This window comes from Monodon monoceros, unplaced genomic scaffold (assembly GCF_005190385.1).
Source record: "Monodon monoceros isolate NGI ecotype Baffin Bay Population unplaced genomic scaffold, NGI_Narwhal_1 Super_Scaffold_10, whole genome shotgun sequence".
NCBI classification, from domain to species: domain Eukaryota; kingdom Metazoa; phylum Chordata; class Mammalia; order Artiodactyla; family Monodontidae; genus Monodon; species Monodon monoceros.
This window is the reverse complement of record NW_021703766.1, coordinates 17,803,332-17,829,113: the sequence shown is the minus strand read 5'-3', so window position 1 is coordinate 17,829,113 and position 25,782 is coordinate 17,803,332. Positions and strand designations below refer to the sequence as shown.

At 48.1% G+C, this 25,782-nt stretch overlaps 1 protein-coding gene across 1 annotated transcript in view; it reads left to right on the top strand.

Moving 5' to 3' along the window:
- Nucleotides 1-7,220: 7,220 nt before the first annotated feature.
- The window catches only part of CDH1 (cadherin 1), a 78,864-nt gene continuing 60,302 nt past the window's right edge, over nucleotides 7,221-25,782 (top strand). Inside the window, exons 1-2 of the mRNA XM_029205551.1 lie at nucleotides 7,221-7,363; nucleotides 8,264-8,378. Of these exons, the coding sequence (XP_029061384.1) occupies nucleotides 7,310-7,363; nucleotides 8,264-8,378 (169 nt within the window). The 5' untranslated portion in view covers nucleotides 7,221-7,309. The remainder of the gene's footprint in view (nucleotides 7,364-8,263; nucleotides 8,379-25,782) is intronic.

Below are 25,782 nucleotides of genomic sequence, written 5' to 3'. Positions count from 1 at the left end.
CACCCCTTTCATGAACCCACAAGTAGGTGAGCACACACGTGTACACACACACACACACACACACACAGTGCTCACTGACTCAATCTCAAGACGTTCAAAGTCATAGTTTTTAGAGGCAGAAGAAAAATAAAGGATCCTTACAGGCCAGCTGAGTCATTTTACAGACAAGAGACTGAGACTTAGGGAAGGAAAGAGATTTTGCTTCAAGTGACAAGGTCAGTTCCCTACACTGTGTTCTAGCTACCCCCTGGGATTTGGTACATAAATAAATAAGTTGTTTGTCACTAAATTTCTTTGACTTGGGGCCAGGCTGAATTTGGCACAGAGTGATTTCATTGGCTGCTGACCCTGGAGAGGGTTGGTCTTGTCCAACCTGGACACAAGACTAGAAAGAGCTTTCTCTCTCCATCCCACCACGTGGACAGGTCCTTGGTTCTGAGAGGAGGGATGAGGCCTTCTCTGCTCGAAGTTGGGAGGCAGGAAGCACAGGTCTGTGGAACCTTATCTTGAGGTTCTGTATTCTGTAGCTATTCTGTAGCACCTTATCTTGAGACACCAGGTACAAAAGTATCTGTGCCAAGAGAGGGCACCCAGCCAGCCATGGAGCCCCATGGCAGCGGGCTCCCTCTCTTTCAGTGAGTCTAGGAGAGAGTGAGAGTTAGGTTGGAGGAATCCTGCTGCCCATGCACTCAGGGACTCAGGGATTCCTCTCAGTGAAAACCCCAGCGCCTGAGCATCGTGGAATGTGGAAATAATAATAGTTAATGTTTATTTAGGACTTCTAGTCTGCCACATTTACTTAGGTTATTTCACGTAATTTCCACAGCCACCCAACAAGGTAGGTGCTATTATTATCCCCATTTATACAGATGAGGAAATTGAGGTCCAAAGATGCTTTAAAGTGACTCATTCAAAGGCTTAGAACTAGCAGGTAGAAGAGCAGGATTCAGACCCAGGCAGCGAGGCACTAACATCTGTGCTGGGAACCCTTTTGCCATACTGGTCTTGGAGCCAGAGCACCGGCCTCAAGCCTGCCCCTGCCATGACCTGGCTGTTCATCTTTCTGAGCATCAGTCACCTCCTCTGCAAAACGGGGAGAATACCTTTTGCTCTGTGGGCAAGTTGGAGGACCAAATGATTCGACCCAGGACCCAGCCCTCTGGTTCCAACTCTCATCATTACCCCCAACCTACCCCTCATGTACTGGAAGCTCCAGCCTGGCTGAAAAGCCAGTAGTTCAGGCTATGCTCTTGCCATCTTCTCTTGGCTACCCCGGGGTCTGGAATTTCAGTTCAACTCGACAGACCATTTCTTGCTAAATTAAGCAAGGTTTGCCTCTCATTTCAAATGGCACCTGGAAATAAAAGACTGCCCTGATCTCAGCAGTATAGCATGGAGATGAAGAGGCTTTGAACCCATCAAATTCCAGTTCTGTCACTTAATATGTCACCTTGGGCAAAATCTCTTTACCTCTCGAGCCTCTGCTTCTAGATCTGTAAAATGGATGTAGTGAGAGCACCCAAAGCGCTGTACGAAGACCGATACTGCTTAGAGTATCGTGAGCTCCAATAAATGGTAGCTATCACTTTTATCACACACTGTATTGTAATTACTGGTATTTAGCGCGATGCCTGGTCCTAGTTAGCATTCAGTAAATATTTAATAAATAAGTGGATGAATGTTTACCTGTCTGCATCCCTCACTACCGTATGAGCTTCTTAAGGGCAGGAATCATATTTTGTTTATTTCTGTGTCCCCATTGTTGGGCAGAGTACCTGGCACATGGGGGTGCTTAATAAATGTTTGTTGTTTCCCTGATGAGATAATGGATCTGGACAGCCATCATCCATGATTCTAAAACCACAAGGTGAAAGGTTGATGGAGAACTTGATACTGGAAAGATCAGCTGACACCAACTGAATCTTAGTATCCTAAAAGTGAGTCAGCCAGACAATTTCTTGCTTCCTGATATGATGCTATAGGAAGTACTCAGTACCAGTTATGAAATATTTTTGCGTAAAAAAAATTGAATTTGAATCAAATCAAACGTCTAGATCTAGTTTACATGACATATGGGAGAGAGGGACATGGTAAGTGACACCATGAGGATGCATTTGATCAATATACAAAATGCAAGATATCTAACAGGACAAATGACCGGGTATCTTAAAAAATAAATGCCCCTTAAAAACAAACAAACTCTGTAAATCTGGAATTATATCAAAACAGAAACAAACAAAAGGGATCTGTTCATTTTCTTGATTGTGCTGATGGCTTCACAGTATTTGCATATGCCAAAACATCAAACTGTGTACTTAAACATGTGCAGTCAATTATACTTCAGAAAAGCTGGACAAGGGTCTTCCTTGGTGGTCCAGTGGAAGACACTACAATTCCACCGCAGGGGGCACAGAGCCCATCCCTGCTTGGGGAACTCAGATTCTGCATGCTGCGCAGCACAGCCAAAAAGTAAAAAAAAGCCGGACAAAAAAGGACGGGGAGACTTTTACAAATATAAAGAGACTCAAGGGGCATATAGCCCAATGCAAAATGTGACTCGTGCTTGAATCCTGATACAAACAAATTGTTAAAAAGACCTTTTTTAGCCATTAGATAATATTGAGGAATTGTGAATTTTATTAGGTGTTATTACTTAATTGGATGATGGTCATGTTCTCAGAGATGCCGACTGACATATTTACAGGGGAAATTACGTTATCTGGGATTTGCTTTAAAATGGTCTGCAAAAATAAAAATGCAAGTGTACATATGTATTGGAATGCCCAAAATGGAACACTAATACCAACCAGCGAGGATGTGGAGCAACAGGAACTCTCATTCACTGCTAGTGGGAATGCAAAATGGTGCAGCCACTTCGGAAGCCAGTTTGGCAATTTCTTACAAAACTCAACGTATACTTAACATACAATCAGCAACCATGCTCCTTGGTATTTACCCAGAGGAGTTGAAAACTTACATCCACACAAAAGACTGCACATGGATGTTTATAGCAGCTTTATTCATAATTGCCAAAACTTGGAAGCAACCAAGATGTCCTTCAGTAGGTGAATGGATAAATAAATTGTGGTACATCCTGACAATGGAATATTATTCAATGCTAAGAAGAAATGAGCTATCAAGTCATGAAAAGACATGGAACAACCTTCAATGCATATCACTAAGTAAAAGAAGCCAATCTGAAAGTCTACATACCTGCAAAAGGCATACCAAAAGTTTTGCCTTTTCCAGAATGTCATGTAATGTGATTCCAACTACATGACATTCTGGAAAAGGCAAAACTTGGGAGACAGTAAAAAGATCAGTGGTTGACAGGAGTTTGGGGGGAGGGAGGGATGAATAGGCAGGCAGGGCACAGTGGATTTTAGGGCAGTGAAATGACTCTGTATGGTACTACAATGGCGGATTCACATCATTATGCATTTGTCCAAACCCATAGAACATACGACACCCAGAGTGAACCATAATGTCAGCTATGGACTTTGGGTGATTATGATGTGTCAGTGTAGGTTCATCAGTTGTAACAAATGTACTGCTCTAGCGGGGGATGTTGATGGGGGTGGCTATGTATGTGTTGGGGAGAGGGTATTTAGGAAATCTCTGTACCTCCTACTCAAATTGCTGCGAACCTAAAACTACTTTTTAAAAAATAGTCTTAGTTTTTTTTTTTTTTAAACTCAGGGATGAAAATATGAAACAAGATTTGGTACAACGTTCACATGTTACAAAATTATACAAATTGCAAAAAATAATTGTTGGCACTAGATGATAGATACACGGTGTTTCATTATAACTATTCATGGTGTGCATTATACTATTTTTCCTTGTGTTTGAAATAAAAATGTTCCTTGCAGACGTGAGTGGCTGAGCTGCAAAGGGCGGTACCCCTATCAGTTACCACATTTTAACAGGAGGCTGAAGTGGGATATCCAGTTCCCTCCCCGGCGTGCTGGCAGGCAGCCCGGCCCAGCAGAGGTGTCAGGAGCCCCCAGGAGCAGCTAGTATGGAGCCTCCTCTCCCCACACAATGGGGAGTCTGATCTGGCTGCAATCCCCAGCAATTCCACTTTCCCTGGGATTCCTCCCCAGCCGGCTAGGGGGTTGGGCTCCTCTTGGCTGAGGCTGGGGTAGGGGTGCCCCTCCCAGTCTGAGTGCCTTTATTACCACCCCTTTGCCAGAAGATGAAAGGAGCAGGACCGCCTGGGGAGTTAATCTTTAGCCTCCAAGCTGACCAGTTGCCAGGACACCCAGGAAATGAAAGTCGTCAGAGACACACCCTGCAGGCAATAAGGAAATCTGGTGTTGGTCATGCCAATGACGGAAGCCCGGTTAGCACCAGCGGTAGTAGAGTCTGTCATCCACCTAGAATGGTACCCGCAAGGCCTCCGGTCAACATTTCTTTCCCTGGTTAATGCCTGAAATTCTACCATTAACATTGGACTGGCCCTCAGAGGGAACTCAACTTCCAAGATTTTGATTTTTCTTTCCCCGAGTTGAGAAGCTAATGAAAGCAATGGACCTTACCACCTGCACCAACAGGTTTGCTAACAGTCTTAGGAGTTTCACGACCACTCACGCCATGAAGCCCATCCGTAGACACCAGGTTAAGAACGCCTCGGCGGAGTTTACTGGTTCCAAAGATTTCCTTCCTTTGAAAGAATTATACCCCAGAGCTCTCTTTAAAATGCAAATGACCTTGGGAAGGTCTCAAAGACTAAACAGCCCCCATGAAAGAGTTTTTCCAAGCAGAGGCCAGAGATAGCCTAAGAGACTTTAACTGCAGGGCTGGGAAAAGGAGAGCCTGGGGGTGGGGAGGCTCCATGGGGGCTCACAGTTTTGCCTGGAACTGGAAGGGGAATGTATTGAGCCTAGAGTGCTAATAGCTAACTTCACGGAGCGCTTATACGAACCTTGTGAATTAAGTGCTGCCAACATCCTCGTTTTATGGATGAGGAAACTGAGACTGGACATGCTACCCAGATAGTGGCAGAGCAGGAATTTTAACCCTCCATCAGCCTGAGATCAGGCAGCAGAGGCTCACCTTCACCTGCTCATTTGATCCTCACAATGAGGTATCCTTTTTTGATGGAAGAGGAAATTGAGGCAGTTCACTGAGGGCCACACAATGCCCTGTCTCCACAGGAAACCCCTGTGCATCCTCTGTTCACCCTGGCTCACCCTGTACCGCTGAGGGCAGGCAGCCCTTCCTGGCCCGCTCCCTGGAGCTTGGAGAAGGGCTTGCCGAGAAGTCTGAAGTGAGCTCATGCCTGACCTGTCCTCACTGCCCCTAACTGTTTTCTAAGATGCTTTTTATTGAATTATCAGAGTGTAATGGAGGAGTCGATGAGAGCTGCCGTGGAGTTACAAGGCCAGGGCTTTGTGGGAGGAGGAAAGCAAAGCCCTAAAGTCTCCCTGGGCTGAGTGATGGTATAAAACATGAATTTTTACATAACTGAGGGGAAAAAAAATAAACGGACAAGCCGCCCCATGGGGGAAACGCCTCTTTCTGTCTTTCCATTTTCTTGCTTAATGCACTGTCCTGCAGGAGCCTCAGTGGGAAAGGAAATACTGGAGCCTTTTCCCTCAAAGTCTCCTGGTGGGTTGAGGCAGAGAGAGAGCCAAGATGCAGAAATCCAAATGGCCTGGGCGTGTGCTCAGAAACCCATTAAAATGGAGGGGACAGGTTGCGGGGTGGTGGCTGGACTGACCTGAAACAGTGTCTTCGTTCAAGACAGTGCCTCTCCTCTGGGGTTGAGAAAGTAGCCTCAATGGGCTCAGATTCACTTTTAGCTCTGGGTGAAATATTGTAAACATGGTCTTCCCCATGAGCAAGGGGGAAAGGGGGTGGTCCGTTCCAAAGAACAGCCTCCCCACCCAACACTTACTGAGCAGTTGCTACCAGGCAACAAGCACTCTGCTTAGTGATTTTCTTATATTAGCTCCTAAGGACCCATTTATACAGATGAAAATACTGACTTGCCCAAAGTTGCACAGCTAGTGAGTGGCTGACTCCACACACTGTAGTGCTTTTGTTTGTTTGTTTGTTTTTGTATTTTTCCAGCTTTATTGTGATACAATTGACATATAACATTGTGTAAGTTTAAGGTGTACAAAATGTTGATTTGATACACTTACATATATTGCAAAATGATTACTACCATAGTAACTAACACTTAGCTAACACATACCTAACTCATAGCTAACACCCCCATCATATCACATAATTACCATTTCTTTTTACACCTACTGTAGTTCTGATCATGATTCAAGGGTAGAGGGAAAGATGGTGTCCATTGCATGGGACATAGAAAGAGTTATTTGCAAATGAAAGGTTTGGGTGATCTCTAATGGATCTCTTCAAGTCAACATTAAAGGACAGATTGAAAACTGCAGCTCCTGCTGGCGATTTTGTGGGACCACATGAGGTGAAGTTAATAGAATAGGGGCTCTGGAATCAGAGGGAGGTGGGTTCCAGTCCTCTATCACTTCCTACTGGCTTCAAATTCTTTATGCCTCAGTTGTCTGCCTATCAAATGGGAATAATAACACAGCTCTTGTGTTGTTTTGAGATGAGATTAAATGAGATGGTTAATGTCATGCTTAGCACGGAGACCGGCACAGTAACTTTTAATGCCCAGCACCTATTGTTAACTATTATCATCCCTCACCTCTGTATCGAGCTTTTGTGGTGCAGCAAACATTGGTCTTATTAATTGTATGACAACTTCACAACAACACAGGGAGGCTCGGTGATTATTATTCCCATTGGGAAGGTGGAGAAACTGAAGCTTTGAAGGGCGGGGGGGCGGGGTCCCGCCCAGTGAATTGATTTGCAGATTCACGAACCGATGGAGACCTGAAGTTAAAAAGACAGAAGTAGTTAAAGAGTAAAATCCTTTCTGGTCCCAGGTGTTAGTGAGCCACCGCGAGGCTGGTATTCAAACCTGATGGTAATAGGAATCATGGAGCCCTACCCGCTGCTCTGACTCTACAATCCGGTCACCGGGTCGGCATGAGGCTGGGGGGCGGGAGCGGGGGCGGAGCGTCCGCCCAAGCCAGCGGAGGAAGCCCGAGGCCTTTCCGCGCCGGTCATTGGCTGCGGCCGGGCAGGTGCATCCTCAGCCAATCAGCGGTGCCGGAGGCGGGGCCGCCGAGGCTCACCTGGCTCCCGCGGCACTGCCCAGCTCAGTGGCGTCCGGAACCCTAAAGCACCTGTGAATTCGCGGAAGTTCTGCCAGACTCGAGCCCGGCCCAGCTCGGCCGGACCCTACTCGACCCCCGCCCGGCCCGCCATGGGCCCTCTGTGCCGCAGCCTCTCTGCGCTCCTGCTGCTGCTGCTGCTGCAGGTACGTTGGGTCCCCTGACTTTGCAGGAGACGCCTTCCGGACCCACCAACCGCGCCCCGGCCCCCAGCCCCTTCCTCTCTTTCGTCGTCCCTTCCTCTCTCCTGTCATCCCCAGTCCCTCTTCTTCCAAGAAAGTTTGGGTACAAAGGGCCTGAATGGCCTGGAAACTGCGCCGCGCTCTGGATTCCACGGAGAAGGGAGTGGGAGCGGGTGAGGGTGAAGGGCGAGCGCGGCTTTGCCCACTGCCTCCCGCAAATGCCTGAGGTGGGGGGGCGCGCCTCACTGCAGCCTCCGGGGACTCGGGTGGGCTAAGGGCGGGCAGCGGAGGGCATGGAGTAGGGTGGGCGTCGGGGTATGGGGTAGGGGAGCCCTGGTGCAAGTCCGGGGGGAGCCGGGAGTAGTAGGAACGACCCCTGAGGTAAGGCAAGGGGAACCAACAGATAAAGGAGGCACCTGCCCTGTAAAGAAAGGGTGGTAAATAGGTATGGGGACGTCCCCGGGACAAGAAAGTAGGGTCAAAAGGGGTTGGAACGCCCCTCGGTCTGAGGAACTGGGCTTAAGAGTGGGAGCTCTCCCGGTATAGGGAAAGTGGAATTTGGAAGCGTAAAGATATCTCCAATGAAATTAAAAAGGAGACTGGAAGGAAAGGGGTGCTAGGTCTGGAGAAGGTGACCCAGCAGCCGCCTCTCCTGGGAAGTCCTGGGGGCTTGGCGGCCACAGGTTTCCGAATGAAAGAGTTTGGCGTGGCTGCCTGCCCGGGGGGATGGGGATGGGCATGGGGGTGGGTCACTCCCACAGTCCTGGCGCCGGGAGCGAGGGAGGGGAGGCACTGTTGGTTTCGGTGTGGGCGGGAGGGGACCCTCTCAAGTCACCCGGGTTCCATATCTTTCTCCTACCCCAGGTCTCATCGTGGCTCTGCCAGGAGCCGGAGCCCTGCAATCCCGGCTTTGGCGCCGAGAGCTACACGTTCACCGTGCCCCGGCTGCACTTGGAGAGAGGCCGAGTCCTGGGCAGAGGTGAGGGCGCGCCGCAGTTGTCCCTGAGCGGGGTGGGGTGGGAGTGGGAAGGGTCCGAGAAATTGCGCACCCACACCCCTGGGCTGGACTGGGCGAGCCCCTTCTTCCCTGACTCAGGTGACACCCCTTTGTAATTTACACAGATGCAGGGATCTAAACTTTTGCCATGATAGAGTAGTTGGGGTTGAGGGGGCTATCTTGTATGGTTGACTTAGTTATGGGGGGCACTTATTAGAGGCCTTCAGTGTGTCTCATATTGTCCTGACCACTTTATATATATAATTTTTTCAGGGCTACTGATTTTTTTATTTTTTAAAAGTTTTGGTTGCATTGGGTCTTCATTGCTACGTGAGGGCTCTTCTCTAGTTGCGGCGAGCGGGGGCTACCCTTTGTTGCGGTGCGCGGGCTTCTCATTGTGCTGGCTTCTCTTGTTGCAGAGCACGGGCTCTAGGCCCGCAGGCTTCAGTAGTTGTGGCATGTGGGCTCAGTAGTTGTGGCTCGTGGGCTCTAGAGCACAGGCTCAGTAGCTGTGGTGCACCGGTTTAGTTGCTCCGCGGCCTGTGGGATCTTCCCGGAACAGGGCTCGAACCCATGTCCTCTGCATTGGCAGGTGGATTCTTAGCCACTGCACCACCAGGGAAGCCCATGCTGACCACTTTGAGACAGTCTATCATTTTAGGCTGCAAAAACCTGATGTGTGGGAAGAGGGTGGGGGTGGGTGGTAATTCCCGTGGTACAGATGAGCAAATGTGAGGCTCAGGAGGGTGGAGCCCACTTGCCCCAGGTTCAGCAGAGCAAGAATCTGAGCTAGGATCTGACTCCAAGGCCCCATTCTGCAACATCTCTGGGATGACTGAGGAGCCCTCTCTTAGTCACCAGACTGTGGCTTTTGCTCATAGAGATGAAAACATTTTGATACAGGTACCATTCCCCCAAGGAATAATGGTGTGTGTGTGTTTGTGTGTGTGTGTGTGTGTGTGTGTGTGTGTGTGTGTTTCAAAAACCTGGTAGCTCTGACTCAGGGAATGAAAACGGACACAGTGTGCCTCTGGGTCTTATCACTGTGATAATCAGGATTCTAGAGTTTGCTTTGTTTCACTTCACTGTTGCCCAGGAGTGAGAGCAAGGGAATGTTGGTTTCTCTTCTGGTTTCACTGATTCCCAGGTGCTTATTTCCTACCAAAGGACTTTCTCCTCCCTCTTGATTTAGTTGGTAGGGCAAGTATCATAACAATAAAAGAAACACTTTTTGAAATGAGAAATCACCCACAGTTCCCCTAAGGCAATTCACTGTTTATTCTTCCAGTGTTTGGCCATGTGAAAAATCTACAGCAATCATGCTGTTGTCTGAAAGTTTTTTTGAACTTTGAAAGTTGTTCCAACAGTAGGAGACTTTTTTTTTTTAAACAGCTTGATTGATTAAACATATTTGCTTTTCTGAGTCACGTCTGTGTTGTGTGGAGCTTTCTATTGGGTCAGAAAGGAAGTGTTGTCTGCCTGGTTTTGCAGTGAGTCCACCATTACTCGGCCAGTCTCTGCTTGATGTTCTGCCCGGCCCTATGCTGGGCCCCCGGGAGTGATTGAGGAGATATAGGGATACTTCATCCCTGCCCCTGGTATTTCACACTCCAGCAGGTTGCTAAGAAATGTCCCAGGACCCGCTTAGAGAACACTGTGGGACATGGGCACTTAGGTGGCAGAGTATGGGTGCCCTGGGGTGTTCTGATGGGTATCAGTGGGCAGTGAAGACTGGCTTCTGGGAGGAGGCAAAGTTGACTGAACCTTGAATTCGGGGCAAGGGTTAGAAATGGTGTGTGCATCTGTGTATGAGGTGTTGCAACACAAGTGTTGGTCACTTTGTTTTCCTTCACCAAGACATCTTTGTAGCACCAAGGGTGGGTTAGTCTAGTTTTTATTCCCTCCACCACCACCACCAAGCTTTTGTATCTGACCAGTAATAATATTATTACATGTTAATAATAACATAAATGTTATTATTAATAGCCCCACCTATTCGGTTTTGAACCAGACTCTGGGACAAGCGCTTTACATGTTTTACCTCATTGAACTGTGTGACGGTGGGTACCATTGTTATTTCTGTTTTGCGATGAGGAGACTGAAGCATAAGGCAATTTCTTGATCTGCTCAGGGAGCCACAGCCGGTCTTTCTCCCATTCTTTACGCTTCTCAATAATCTCGAAAAAAAAAGAAAGAGGGTATTTGGGGAATTTGTGTCCATCGTGAAATAGGCATCATCCTCCCTATGTACCCTGGAGAGCAGAGGTGTTGATAGGGCGGGACTCCGAGGGGGCTGGTGGTGATGGAGGTGGGCCAGACCTGGTGGGAAGTGGAAGGGGCCTATAGCTGGTAGTGTTGGTGGGAGAAGTATCCTCTGGAAGCTGCTTGCGTGGCTGGTTCCAGTTCCCTTTATGTCCACGTACCCAGCCCCAGTCAACAGATTTCCTGACATTTAATTTTTTTGGCCTTTTTGGACGATGGGGTCTCCTACCACTCCAATGTGGAATCAGATGAAAGCGCCCTTCTGGTAAAATCACACATGCAATCTCAGGGAACTGGCTTTGTGATTTAAAAAGGCAGCCAGGATTTAGGGAGGTGACCTCATTCTCTTTGGACAGTCCAGGAAGATGGAGGCATGCAACATTAGTACCAGGTTTAAACATTGGCCCTGTGGGGAACTTGCTGCATGGGAGTCTGAGAACAAGGAACCTATTGCGTTATGTCCACAGGTGGCTGAAGAGTGTCACAAATAGGGTTTTGATTAAACTTAGAGGATCTTGGGGTGGTTTTCTGGGGTCGTTCCTGTGCCCTGTGAGATGGCCAACCTCACAGTCTCACTCAGCTTTGTGTTCCTTTGATTTCTCTCTACGTTTTTAGAATGGAGAACGTACATACAAATGACACCAAAACCACAACTGTAAACTGGTTCTTTAGAGTTTCTGATTATTTTCCTTTTTTTTTTTTTTTTTAAAGCAAAAACTGGTTTGAAAAATCCAGGCTGTTAGACAGTTTCCAATCTCAGGATAATACTTGTGCACTCAGCTTTCAGTTGATTGAGGGGTGGGAAAAAAAGCAGGCAGGCTTTCAAACCAATGGTTTCCTTGCTTTGCTTCCTCCTCCACCTGACCTTGGGCAAACAGGGCTTATATTTTGGGTTTGAGCTCTGATTGCTTGATGGATTGACCTTGCTCACAGGCATCCAGCTGTAAGGATTAAATACACCCATTTCCTCCTTCTTCTAAAAGATGTGCTGAAAGGTGATGGAAACGGTATGCAGGCCCCCTAATTAAACTAGGCTTTATCTATCTATCTATCTATCTATTTATTTATTTATGGCTGTACTGGGTCTTCGTTGCTGCATGCAGGCTTTCTCTAGTTGTGGTGAGCGGGAGCTGCTCTGGGGGCTGCTCTTCCTTGCGGTGCGGGGACTTCTCACTGCGGTGGCTTCTCTTTAAAGTATTTTTTTGCTTTTTAAGTTTTTTTTTTTTCCTTGGCTGCTCTGGGTCTTCGTAGCTGCGCACGGGCTTTCTCTAGTTGCGGTGAGCGGGGGCTACTCTTCGTAGCAGTGCGTGGGCTTCTCATTGGGGTGGCTTCTCTTGTTGCGGAGCATGAGCTCTAGGTGCGCGGGCTTCAGTAATTGCGGCACGTGGGCTCAGTAGTTGTGGCACGCAGGCTCTAGAGCGCAGGCTCAGTAGTTGTGGCACACGGGCTTAGTTGCTCCGCGGCATGTGGGATCTTCTCGGACCAGGAATCGAACCCATGTCTCCTGCATTGGCAGGCGGTTTCTCAACCACTGTGCCACCAGGGAAGTTCCACGGTGGCTTCTCTTGTTGTGGAGCACGGGCTCTAGGTGCGCGGGCTCAGTAGTTGTGAAGCATCGGCTTAGTTGCTCCTCGGCATGTGGGATCCTCCCCGACCAGGGATTGAACCTGTGTCCCCTGCATTGGCAGATGGATTCTCAACGACTGTACCACCAAGGAAGTCCCTAAACTAGGTTTTAAAAAACAAATACAGACGCCTGCTTTGGGGTCACCTTACATCATAGGATCCCTACTCCCTCACCCCTCCAACTCCTAAACATCACTTCCCTGTTACATCTGTGTCAATGGTTGGTGCAAATCTCCCTGGGGAAGGAGACTAATGAGTCATTCTCCTGCCCTTGCCTTTGTGTCTCACAAGGAGTGGCAGAAAGTCCTGAGCCCTGCAAAGCCATCTAAGGAAGGCTGGCACCTGCTGCTTCTGTACGGGGCCTCTAGACCTGCCTATCCTCTCAGCCAGGTGTTTATGGAAATCCCTGTTTGCTTTCTGGGGCTTTTTATTGGGTGAGCCTTTTCCTCCGAAATGCTCCTTCTAAGCCTTCCAAGCGCAGCCCCAGATAAGCCGGATGCTGAAGCAATCAGCTCTCACATCTCCCAGAAGCTGCCCATACCCAGAAATCCCTAAGAGACACCCATCACAATCCAGACTTTCTGGGTTTCCACTCTGCCTCAACCCCCATCTTCTTTCAGGGCTGTAGGCTTTCAAGGAAGGGAATGGGCTAGGGCTGGTCAGGATAGTTCCATGAGTATGAAAGACCAGGTTTGAATTTCAGCTACTAGCTGTGTGACCTTGGGTAAATCACTTTGCTTCTATGAGCCTGTTTCCCATCTGTAAAATTGGGGGGTGGGGTGGGCAATAATACTTATAGGTTTGTTGTGAAGATTAAATATCCATATTTGTTTATTTGTTTAGATTCTCTTGTCAACACACGTGGGTGCCTATTGAGTGTCAGCACTGGGCTGGACCCTGGGATTACAGTAATGAATAAAGCCGAGTGGGCTGAACATAAAGTGAGTGAGAAGGATGGTAAGGAAACAGGAAGGAGTCATTAAATAGTGGCTCATATTTCTTAGCGACAGAGTAGGCACTCGTATTATTTTCAGCAAATGAATGAATGAATGAATATTTACTACCTCATACCTTGGCTTATTTTCTTCCTCTCAAACTGTGGCCTTGGGCCAGCGCTCAACGTTGATTGTAGTTGGCAGGGAGAGCTGCGTCTGTTAGAACTTTCTAAGATGCTTGTGAAGGCTGCATGCCCAGCCAGTGGCTCTTGAAGCCAGACTATAGTGATAAGTGTGTCCCAGGGATACAGTGTACTTAGTGCTTCCCTCTGAAAGCCACGGAGGGCACAGAGGGGAGACCTCAAACCCGATTCTGGAAATGGAAGGGCAGTTAGACACTTTAAAGTGTTTTTTTTGTCTTTGGTCCATTAAAAAAAATTGTGGTGTCTCTCTCCCTCTCCCCTCCCTCTCCCCTCCCTCTCCCCTCCCTCTCCCCTCCCTCTCCCCTGCCTTTTCTCTCTTACTATTGTAAGTTTTCCTTTTATATACTTCAGCTTTTGCTTGTTACTGTTGGGAGCGTTTTAAGCCCCCTCTTTCTGCATTTTTCCTCTTCCCTTTCCTTCCTGTATCTACCTCAGTTCTCCACTCCCCCACCTCCCAAGGCCCAAGAACATTTAGAAGGTTCTTGAGTCAGACTGCCTAGATTGAAATCCAGGTAATGCCCCTTGCCAGCTGAGGGACATTGGCCAAGGACTTTCTAAGCCTTAGATTCCCCTTCTGTAAAATGGGCATAATAGTACCCATGTCACAGTGTATATTAAGTGCCCAATGAATATTACATATTAAAGCCCCTGGAGTATTTGGTGCCTTCAGTTTGAGACTCTCCCTTGTTTTACCTTTGGTTCAAACGTTTCCCTGTGCTCTCTCCCACCTGGCAAACCAGCCAAACCAGTTTCCTCACTCTCCCTGTTTCTGTGTTAAAGCAAACACTGCTCTGCAAACAGCAAACAGTGACTAGACCAAAGTGCCCTTTGCTAGGAAAGGAAATGCTGCGGTGTTTTCTTGCTTGCCACTGTGCAGTGTGCTTGGGAAGGGCTGGAGTGGGGTTGTCTGTGGACCTGCCCATGAATATTGTTCAGAATTGGGGTGGGAGGAGTGGGCAAGGTACAAAAGGGTCCGGGTGGGGGGGTGCAGGAAATCAGGGTGACCTTGAACCTGGCAGCTTTTGCTTGGTTTTTAAACATATTTCATAATACACATGGCTTAAGGGTGCCTGTCTTTTCCCTATTGCCAAAAAACGCTCTGCCCCAGCCTCTGAGACCATGGTTTACCCACATGGCTAAGCATCAAATCACCTGGAGCACTTCAAAAACCTGAAAATTCACTGAGCTGCAGTCTCTGAAGGTGGGGTTCTGACATGGCATTTTTAAAAGCTCCCCAGGAGTCTGCTGCCACCTGATTCATCGCCCTGGACAACTCCAGTGGCGAGATCAGGAATGTTTGATGAATAAATACCCAGTGCCAGCCAGGGTGTGGGCATCTGATTGCCCATCCTGAGGCCAAGGATCCAAGGGCACCCTTGATAGGGGAAGGATACGGCTGGTCGACCTGCCGTGCCGGTGAAGGAGAGCTCTGCGGGCGCAAATTAGAGCAGACGGAGTGGAGATGGGGGGTGCCCAGAGAAGCAGCCAGTGCTGGGGGCCCTCAGGGAGATTCCAGGAATTCTCTGATACGCCCCCTCCCTCAGTGGCTAATTCCAATATACTGGAGAATGTCACTGGGGTGGGAAAATATTCAGAGGATATTTTCTGAGCGAGGAGTGCTCAGTTTTACCCCCTGGATCTTGGTGAATGAGAGGACATCCTTTGCTGGGAATAGAGGAGAAAGTAGGAGCAAGTTGGGGAAGGAAAATTTATTCTTGGTTAGGAAAGTGTTAAGTTTGAAGGACCCAGAAGTGGCATCATCTGGAGGGTGTTTGGGAATTTCAGGGCTGGAGCTTGGGTGAACAGCAGGCACCAGTTTCAGTAGGAATTTGTATAGGACAGTGGTCTTTTCTCCTTAGTCTTGTGTCAATAGATGCAGAGGTTTTACAGGGACCCCACACACTGGAGGAGAACATAATGGAAGGGCTATGCTGAGAGTATTTATTTGGAGGCGGCCAACAAATAAAAATACAAGTATTTGTTTCTAACCAGTGTCAGGAGTGGGGCCTGCAAAAGTGGGTCCTCACAGACCTGACAGCTTGGTTAAGCCTCACGGTGGCCCAAGACGGGAACTGTCATTATCTCCTACAGACTCAGAAGTTGGACAACTTGTCTGAGGTCACCCAGCCAGGTAGTGGCAGAGCTGGACTTCTGTCTTCTAAAACCCGTGCCCTTTCCCACGCCCTCGACTGCCTCGTTGCCAAACTGCATCTCCAGTGAAACTAATTCACCTTTCTAAGGCGAGTTCCTCCTGCCCTTTGGAAAAGAGGTCTTTACACCTTTTGCATCTTGCTACTTTTAATTGTGTTGCTAGAATTCAGGCTTTTTTTTTTTTTTTGCCTCTGAAGCACCTCTTTTGTCTTTCGCCTCTGAGCCATTTTCAGCCTCTGTCCCTTTTGACTTTCACTTCCTAAAAATGCTAGGTGAACTGCACTTCTTTTACTTTCTTCTTTTCGACTTTCTGAGTCTCTGAAAATGCAATTATACTGGCATTCATGGTGGGTTGGGAGGGAACCTGTCCTAAACAAACTCATGTTCCAAGTGGGACCAACTCAAGGTGTGGGCACCAAGCAGAGGTCTGGCTGTGGATCTGTCCACACTGGGAATAGACGGAGTGTGCCCAGATCCCTGTGAGCTCAGATGTTACTGCTGGGAACTTCTGGGGTCTGCCTGAAGAGTTGAACCTGTTCCCATGAGGAAAATCATAAATGGTGGCCAGCACAGGACCCCGTGGGATAACTGGCCAAGGTCTAGATAATCATTAGTGGGCTTTGTAATTAGAAGGGCTTGTAACAATCCAACAGCCTTTCAGATTTATGATACCTGGGCAGGTTGAAGGCTAAGAAGAACACCTGTTTGTGTGGTTTGGTACTCAGACTCCCAGGAGAGTTTTCCCCAAAGACGTTTTTGAGTGTCTTCACCTCGATGCAACAGCCTCCTTTCTGGTCTTCTTGCTTCCTCTGCCCCTCTACCAACAGTCTTTTCTCCACTCAGCAGTCAGTGATGGTTTTTAAAATTTAAGTTAGAAAGCATCACTCCTACTCAAAATCCGCCAGTGGTTTCCCATTTCACACAGAACGAAAGCCAGCGTTTTCTGTGACTTACAAGCCTTCCATGATCTGCTTCCCCGCCCACCTCCACCCCTTACCTCTTGTCCTGACTGTACTTAGAACACACCAGGCACATTTCTACCTCAGGGCCTTTGCACTGGCTATTACCTCTGTCAATAATAGTTTCCCCCTGCTACCTGCATGGCTCACTCCTTTATGTCTTAACTTCTCTGCCCAAGTGTCACCCTCTCAATGAGGTCTTTCTTGAACACCCTATTTGAGGCAGTAACCCTTTCCCCCTTCTTTGCTTTGTTTTCCTCTGTAGCTCTTTTCACCATCTAACATGTATTTCACCTGTCTATTGTCTTTCTCCTCCCACTAGAACAAAAGCTCCAAGAGGGGGACTTCCCTGGTGGTCCAGTGGTTAAGACTCCATGCTCCCATTGCAGGGGGCCCAGGTTCGATCCGTGGTCAGGGAACTAGATCCCTCATGCTGCAACTAATATCCCACGTGCCGCAACTAAGACCCAACACAGCCACATAAATAAATAGATATTAAAAAACAAAAAACAAACAACAAAAAAACTCCAGGAGGCCAGGGGCTTTTGTCTTGTTGAGCTCACCGGCTTGATTGCACCTGGAACTGTTCCTGGCCCATAGTAGATGTCAGTAACTATTTGTTGAATGAAGGAATGAGGTTTCAGAGTGTATATATAGGTCTGTACATATCTTTTGCTTTTAGAAGCTATTCCACTGTGCCTTTTTCCAAAAAATAAAATGAGACCTAATTGACATATAACATAGTAGTTTCAGGTGTTGTGCTTTCTGTTTTAAAGAAAAGAGGGAACTTTCTCAGTACCAGCCACAGAAAGGACACAAGGAGAAGGGGATGTTCTCAGGGCATGTGTCTCCACTTGGCACTCCCCAGTTTCTCTGAGCCCTGCACACTGCTGGTGTAACCTTACCTCATTGTCTTGTCACAAAACAGCTTGCAGTCTAGAGTGTAAAGGTCAGATGAGCCATTTCTGCCCCACACTTCTTGGTGTAAGGAAGCACCAGATCAAAATCTAAACAGAGATCTGAGCCGCCAGGGCCATCTGTTTGGTTTCCTATTGTCTGGTGACACCTTCCTTGAGCAAGGCTTCCAGATACACCCAACACCTTTCTCCTGGGTATCGGCAGCATCCTTCAGGCCCATTAATTGTTCAAGACCCAGTTTCCATTCTTCCAGTTTTTGGCAATGCGCAGGAACCTGAAGGGAGCTTGTAAAGAGATGCAAAAAACTCAACGACAATAATCTACGGCTAACTCAGTCATCTCACGGCCAAGACAAAAATCTCACAGCTCCGAAATTCATCTGATCAATAAATATTCACTGAGAGAGTATTATAGGGTAGTATCTAATAAATCTTTATGTAAGATGCATCACTTCGCCTTCAGCAATATAATGCCTAATGGGCAGAGTTGCCAGATTGAACATCAAAAATATAGGGCTTTATCTGCCTTCAAATGGTTTGTATCAATTATTGCTCAAATTAAAGTGGCCACCATCTGCAAATGGAAAAAAAAAAATACAGGATGCCCAGTTACATTTGAATTTCAGGTAAACAATGACTGATGTTTTAGTATCAGTATGTCCCATGCAATATTTGAGACATACTAAAAAAATTGTTTCATCCTCTCTTCTTATCCTAAGCAACATTGTACAGATAGTACTAGTACATACTATGTGTCCAGAACTCTTCCCAGATGCTGTCTCTCTCCCTTACACCTCACAAAACCACTGAGAATTGACAGACCCTGAGCAGCTGCGTGAGAGAGTGTAGTTCACTAGGACAGGAAGTGGGAGAGCCTGGCCGCGTGTTCAGTGGCTGTTGGTCTCCAAAGTCTGTGCTCTTTACCGCAAGAAAAGCCAACTAACCAGATGGTCTGTGAGCAACCAGGTGAAGGTGATGGATAGTTCCTGCTCTGAATGTCTCGGGGAGAGAAGTCCCTTGGGACGACGGAGGCATTTGTTTGTTCAAGGAATAAATTTGTTGGGCACCTATCTAGCACTGCGCTAGGTGTTGAGGATGTAACGGGAAAAAGACAAAAATCCCTGTCCTCTTGGACTTCCTTCCCTTCTAATTGGAGGAGATAGGAGGAGGCAATTGGATGGTGGTCTATGGAAGGGAAAGAAAATACTGCAGGAAGGGTGATAAGAATTATGTGTGTTGGGGTGGAGGGATTTGGGGGCTGGAGGGATTGGAGAGAGGTTGTCACTAAGAAGAATGACATTTGTGTAAAGACCTGAAGAAGTGAGATGCTCGATTGGTAATTAGGATTGGGCTGTTTCTTGAGAGAGCTGGACTTCCCACATTCTTTAAGTCCGTATTGGTGCTATTTTAAAAAATTAATTAATTTAAAAAAATAAATTAATTTATGGCGCGCTGGGTCTTCATAGCTGTGCGCAGGCTTCCTCTAGTTGCGGCGAGCAGGAGCTACTCTTCATTGCTGTGCACGGGCTTCTTGTTGCTGTGGCTTCTCTTGTTGCAGAGCACGGGCTCCAGGCACGTGGGCTTCACTAGTTGCAGCACGTGGGCTCAGTAGTTGTGGTGCGTGAGCCCTAGAGTGTGCTGGCTTCAGTAGTTGCGGTGTATGGGCTCAGTAGTTGTGGCATGTGGGCTCAGTAGTTGTGGCTCGTGGGCTTAGTTGCTCCGCGGCACGTGGGATCTTCTCACACCAGGGATTGAACCCGTGTCCCCTGCATTGGCGGATGGATTCTTAACCACTGGACCACCAGGGAAGTCCCTTGGTGCCATTTAAAGACAATACTCTGGGCAGGCATTTTTCTAGAATAATCCTGAGAGCTAATTGTTACCACATCTCCTTTAAAGGGTATTGGATTCAAACCAGGATCCAGTGTTCTTTCCAAGCTACCCCTCCCCTTGGCCTGTTGCCCAGGAGGAGTATGGCTTTACGTCTAGTTTATGGCAGAGGGATGAGACTTCTCTGGCAGAATGTTTTTGGGGCGGCAGGGCGGAGGGGTTACATGTATACCAGTGTCCCAGGACCTGCTAGTTAGAATGAAGCCTGGTTTCAGTATGAGGATTTTCAGACAGCAAACTTCTTCCCCCACAAATTCTTCATCACAATTGTGTGGGAGTCTTTGAAAGGGAATGATTTGACCAACTTGTTTGTGGAAAAGTTGTGGCTTTTCCATAGAGAACGTCATCACTTGAGTCAGCTTGGGACAATAACCTGGGCCCTATTGACAGGTGGGGCGGGGCCCTGAATCACTGCCATCCTGGTGAGGTTATCAGTATCAGAGGTTGAATCGACTCCGTGACGTCACCCTCTCATGGACACAGGTACTTTAGGTGCCTGTTCTTACTCATATCCCGGGAGATACTGGCCCTAGATCTTTGCACTCTTAACAAGAAGCCTGTGGTCTTGCAGGAATGACTGGGTTCGACACCTGCTTGGTTAGGGTCATGTGGTTGGTTTCATTCCCACCCCACCTCCTGGGCTAGTAATCATGACTAAACTCTCTGGAGAAATGAGAATTTGTGGGTGTACTTCCTGTACCTTTTGCCTTTTCAAGTCTGCATTTATAAAGGAATGCTCATCTATGCCTTGCAGATGGGTGTTTCAGAGCTCGTCAGAGTCTTTGATTTTGAAACTTCCATGTAAATTGTGCTGATTTTTCTTTGGACTTTGGAAATTTTAGTTATGATTTCTCTTTCTTTCTCTCTCTCTCTCTTTTGTTTTTTCCCCCTGCTAATCCTCTTGCCTGAGCCGTGGGAGTACTTAAGACTTTGGGAATTAAATACCTGGGAAGGCTGTTCAGCCTAGGAAACTGTACATCACTTACCAGGTGTGAGGCTTTACTCCTAGTTTCAACAGAGATTTGATGTCAATGTTGTGGCTTTAATCTTCAGCATTTATTTCTCTTTTAACCTGTGAAATGAAGGAATCAGCCTCCCTAAGCCTCTGAGAGTGAAGATGAATTGGGGAGAGTGGTATGAGAAACAGGTTCGCCTGGGTTCAAATCCTGACTCAACTCTTGCCTTGAGTTAGTTAACCTTTCTGTGCCTCAGTCCCCTCACTTGTAAAGGGGGGATAAAATTGTAGTTCCTACTTCACAGGGTTGCGATGAAAATTCAATGAGTTAACGGACATAAAGTGCTTTCAGTGCCTGGCACATATCAAACACTCTTTAAGTATTGAGTTTTTAGTATTAGACGTTTCTGCTTTAGTCTTGTGTCAAGGGGTTAAAAAAAAAATGTGTAAATGCTAAAGAACGGAAGGAGCCAGAGAGAACTGAGGATTAGAAGGGCTGCATCCCCTTGTCCCTTTGCTTCAAATGCAGATTGTTTGTCCACAGGTCAAGTGCTGCTGTCCAGGCAGGCAGACCCTCACCAAGTGACTGCACTGATTGATAGTCACACCTACGTGGCTCAACTGTCCTATGAACTTGATTCTAGTATTACCTTCAGTTTACAGAGGGGGAAACTGAGACTCGGAGAGAGTTAGTGACTTGCCCAAGGCCACAAAGCTAGGAAGTGGCAGGCAGGGATTTGAACCCTGTTCTGCTGACCCCAACGCTTATGCCACCACCAGTGTACCTGTACCTGGCTGGTGCTTTTCTGTGAACTCCAACTTCTCTCAGATCCCTTTCATAAGCCATTGTTATTTTTTTTCCCATTTTTTTTTTTTTAAACCCCACATATGTTTATTTATTTATTTTTGGCTGTGTTGGGTCTTCGTTTCTGTGCGAGGGCTTTCTCTAGTTGCGGCGAGCGGGGGCCACTCACTATTGCGGCCTCCCTTGTTGCGGAGCACAGGCTCCAGACGCGCAGGCTCAGTAGCTGTGGCTCACGGGCCTAGTTGCTCCGCGGCATGTGGGATCTTCCCAGACCAGGGCTCGAACCCGTGTCCCCTGCATTAGCAGGCAGACCCTCAACCACTGCGCCACCAGGGAAGCCCTCCCATATTTTTGAGTTAGGTATGTGTAGATTCTTATTGCTCCCTACCCCACCCCCTTTTTAACACACTGTTCTGTACTTATTTTCTTGGCTTGATGTATCTTGGAGTTTTTGCTCATTTATAACTGCTGTATAGTGTTCTACTGTATAGTCAGTCCCTTGTTGATGGATACTGGATGTTTCTATTTTTTCACTGTTACAAGCAATGTCAAGAGCATTTTAGATGGTGTAAGCAGGAGGGCCTGTGATGTGGAGATCTCTGGCCTCTGGGATTGTTACCGATCACAGAGGACAGATTCCTCCCACAGCCAGTCCTGGGCATTGGAGAGGTGCGCTTGGTTTTCAAGGTTTCCTGATGATGCATGAAATAGGGTCAGCATTGGTATCAAATCACAGGCACCTTCTCTCACCAAAACTGATGTGTTTACTCTCTCAGGGGTCCTTGCCCAGCCTCCTGCTGTGCCCATCAATAGTTCAGTAATTCTGTTCTTCCCCCATGCGCCAGCATCCTTAAGCCTCCCTGGGCTGGGATTTGGCCTTTGAGGAAGCTGAGAACCAATTAATCTGCTTTTGAATACTTGCAAAGGGTCTCCTCCACGTGGTCCCATGGAGAACGGAGTAAAAGGAAACGGGGCAGAAATTGCAACAGGAGGGACTAGGGTAAGACTTCTGAGGTTGGTTTGAAGCACAGGGAGTGCATTTCTGGAGACTGACAGCCCTTTCCTGATTCTGACACCAAAAGCACCTGTGGTCACACCGGGAGCATCTTGCCTGCTCCACCTCACTCCCTTGCTGCTGTAGCCCTGTTCCATGCAGGGAATTCCAAGGTCTCTGTAAACTCTCATAGGCCCTCCCCCTAGAGGAAGAGTTAGAATTGCTTAGCACTAAACTCACAGCGAAAGAATATGTTTTTAAAAATCCGTATGTTTTAAAAACTCCATGCTTCATCATCTTTTGTTTGTTTTCTTAGATGAGAATGAACAGCTAGAGTTGGATTCATTCATAAAAATCCATTCTTTGGGGGCAGAATTAGAAGAGGCTTTAAGAGTCATCTAGTTTCTTAGTTTATACATGAATTGGCCAGTTCAGCAAGGTTAAGTGGCTGGGCCAGAGTCACACAGCTGATAGGTGTCAGAATTAGAATAATAATAATATTGTGATTAAACAGGAACCATAATTTGATCACACCCATTTATTGAGTACTCAAGCTATTCAGGTAGGATCTCATTATTTAATCCCTGCACCAAACTGTGAGGTAGGTGCTATGACAGTTCCATCTTCAAATAACAAAACCAAAGCCTCTGGAGGTTATTGGCTGATCCAGGGTCATGGCTGGTGACAGTGACAGTGGGATGGAAAAGCCGTGCCTCCCAGCCTGGCCTGCTTTTACCCCTCTCTGAGCTCAGCAGCTCCCTTTCTGAGAATATCTGCATTCTAGAGTCTTCACTTTGGCCTAGAAAGGAACCTCTGGATCTCCCACGCAGCCCTCTAAGTCCTTTACCAGTTTTAGCCCTTTGGGTAAAAAGCTTGGAGATCTGCCTGCTCCTTTGGAAGCACAGACTAAAGGGGTGTTCCTGGACACTTTGGGCTCCATTTAAAATCCGAACGGTGAACTGTGTCCAGAGACTAACGTTTGCAAGCAACCATTTCAGAGCTTCGTACGTTCTTTTGAATTACTGTCATTTTTTTCTTTTCTAAAGTGCCACGGAAAGTTTCTTTCTTTTCACTTTGGGGCTGGGGCAGGGGCACGGGGCAGAGGGTACCCAGTTAACTTGCAGGAATGCCAGAGCTTGTTGACCTCCCTACCAAGCTGGATGTGAGGGAAAGTATCTTGTTTTTAAGGAATGTCACGATGGTAGTAATGGATTGGTTTTTTTTTTTTTTTTAAAGAGGGAGGAGTCTAGATCCGATGGAGATACACAGGGACATATTATTTACAGATGGAAAGATAAGGGGTCTGGGATGGGGGTGTAAATGTAATAAGACCACCGTGCGTCATGTTGTTGGTACGTGGGGCTCATCATACTATTTTCTCTACTTTGAGATATGTTTGAAATTCTCTGTTACAAAGCTTAAACAAATCATTCAAGGAAATCCTGAATAATGACCTATAAGTGAAAGTTCAAACACCCTCCCCTTCTCAGGTGGCCAACATGAGCGATTTGGCATGCATCCTCCCAGACATTTTTCTAAGGGTTTACAGAACGTGTGTGCCCATATTTGTGGGTTTTTGAAAAACTGGAGTTTTCCACAAATGGCAGTGTAATACGTAACCCATCTCCCGCCTCTCCTTTACAATATGCCCTGGAAAATTGTGCACGTTAGTCCATTGGAGCTTTTCCCCCCTCATTCCCTCTAACCTCAGAAAGGTGTTTCTACTGGCACAGAAGCCAGCCAGGTTCCCTCAGTACAGTGTTTGAGTGCCTGCTGTGTCCTCTGTGTCAAGTCACGAGGTTTCTCCTGTCCCGAGGGGCTTGGAGACAGGCGAGGGGTGAGGGGTTTGGAAATGAGGGGAGGAGCATCGAAACGCTGGGATGCCAAGTTATCAGACAATGGGCGCATTCAGAACCCAGGTGGGGGAAGACCTGTGTGGGCTGGAGCAGCTGGCGGAGCTTCTGCAGGGGCAGCTGGGGAGCCGGGTCTGGGGGGTCTGGGGTGTTGGGCGGGGATGATATGCCAGAAGCCGAGGTGGGTGGGGAGGGGCCTCCCGTGCAGATTCTGGGAGCCAGAAATATGACAGAGGGGATGTTTGAACGGTGACATGAAACTGAGCTTCCCACCCTGGAGGCTACCAGGAGAGTGGGGGGCTACGAGGAAACCCCCTCCCGCCACCAGAACCATGGCTATTCCGGCCTGGCCTTCTGAGGCTGACAGGGCCTACCGGGGCCATAGAAGGACTGTATAATGTGTCTGCTGCTGGCTGGCTGCTGGGGCCCTGTGGGCAGAGACCCAGGCAAGCTCGGAGAACCCGGGGAACAGGAGCAGCAGGTTCTTCTCCCTCTGTCTGCCCTGGGGCCACTGGACAGAGTCAGTCCCAGGCCCTGCTGGGGCCATCTGGAGTGGCTGTGGAGAACCAGAAATGAGCTGCCCCATCCATGCGGCCCTCGGGCCAGCGTGGTCCGGCCTGGTGCTTCAGACTTGGGGCCGCCCCACCTGGCAGTCCCTCAGCCACCCCAAATGCTTATCCAAAATCCACTACTCTGTCCCCATCTCAGCAAATGGCACCACCTGTTCTTTGCCGTTCATTTGTTCGTTTGTTCATTCATTCATTGAATAAATAGTGATAGCTATTATGTACCAAGCACCGTTCCAGGACTGAGGATGCAGGAGGGAGCCAGACACATACGGATCTCTTTCCATGTGGAGTTTGTATTCTAGTGTGTTGATGGGAACAGGCAAGAAACATAAATACGTGAAACATTTAGGGTGTTGGGTGGCGACAAATATTTAGAACGACTCTGAGTGAGGAGTTGCTGGGAAGCGGTGGGGTGGCCTGAGAGGGCCTCACTGAAGGGGACATGTAGGCAAAGATCCAAGCAAAGTGAAGGATAAGGATGTATGTGGGTAAGGCTGTTCCAGACCCAGGGAGCAGCAGGCAGAGGCCTGAGGCAGAGTGGGAGAGCCAGGAGGCCGGTGTGCAAGAGTTCCAGGGATCCGGGGCAGGGGTGATGGAGGAAGGCAGGGGTAGGGGCAGGTGGTCAGTGCGGAGGACCTTGTCCCTTCCCTTCAGTCCAGATCCACCCCCCACGTCCTGCCAGTTCTGTCTCTTCACCACACACCTCCTCCCACCCTCATTCTGGGCAGTGGAATACTCAGTGGGTAGTTTGAGGGGGCTCCTTCCATGGGGAGGATTAGGCTGGTGGTTAATAGCTTGGACCCTGCCCTCTGGCTGCTCAGGCTCTGTAGCTGAGCACAGAGGCCTGGGGCCTCTCCCGGGCTTCTCATCGACTTGGGCCAGCATGGCCTTGCTCACGGATTCACATTTCTAATGGTGCTGTCGGTCCCTCCCTAGGGTACCTAGGCTCTCTCCCACCTCCACCAGGACACTTTCCTGAGCTCCCTGCCTGGCTAACTCCTCTCTCAAGCCCAGCTCAGTGGATGCTTCCTCCAAGAAGCCTTCCCTGATCTTCCGCTCCCAAGACCTGGGTCAGGACATTCCCCCTCCTCCCAATACCTTCTCAGGTTGGGATTCCCTCAGTTCTCCTTTCTTCCCACCCACCAGGCTGGATGCCCTGTGAAGTGTCCTCAGCATGGCACCTAGAAGGTAGTTGACTCTCAGTGAGTAGTTGTTCAAGGGACTCTTTACTGTGGAGAATGAGGCTGCAGGGTCCCTGGGGATGGGG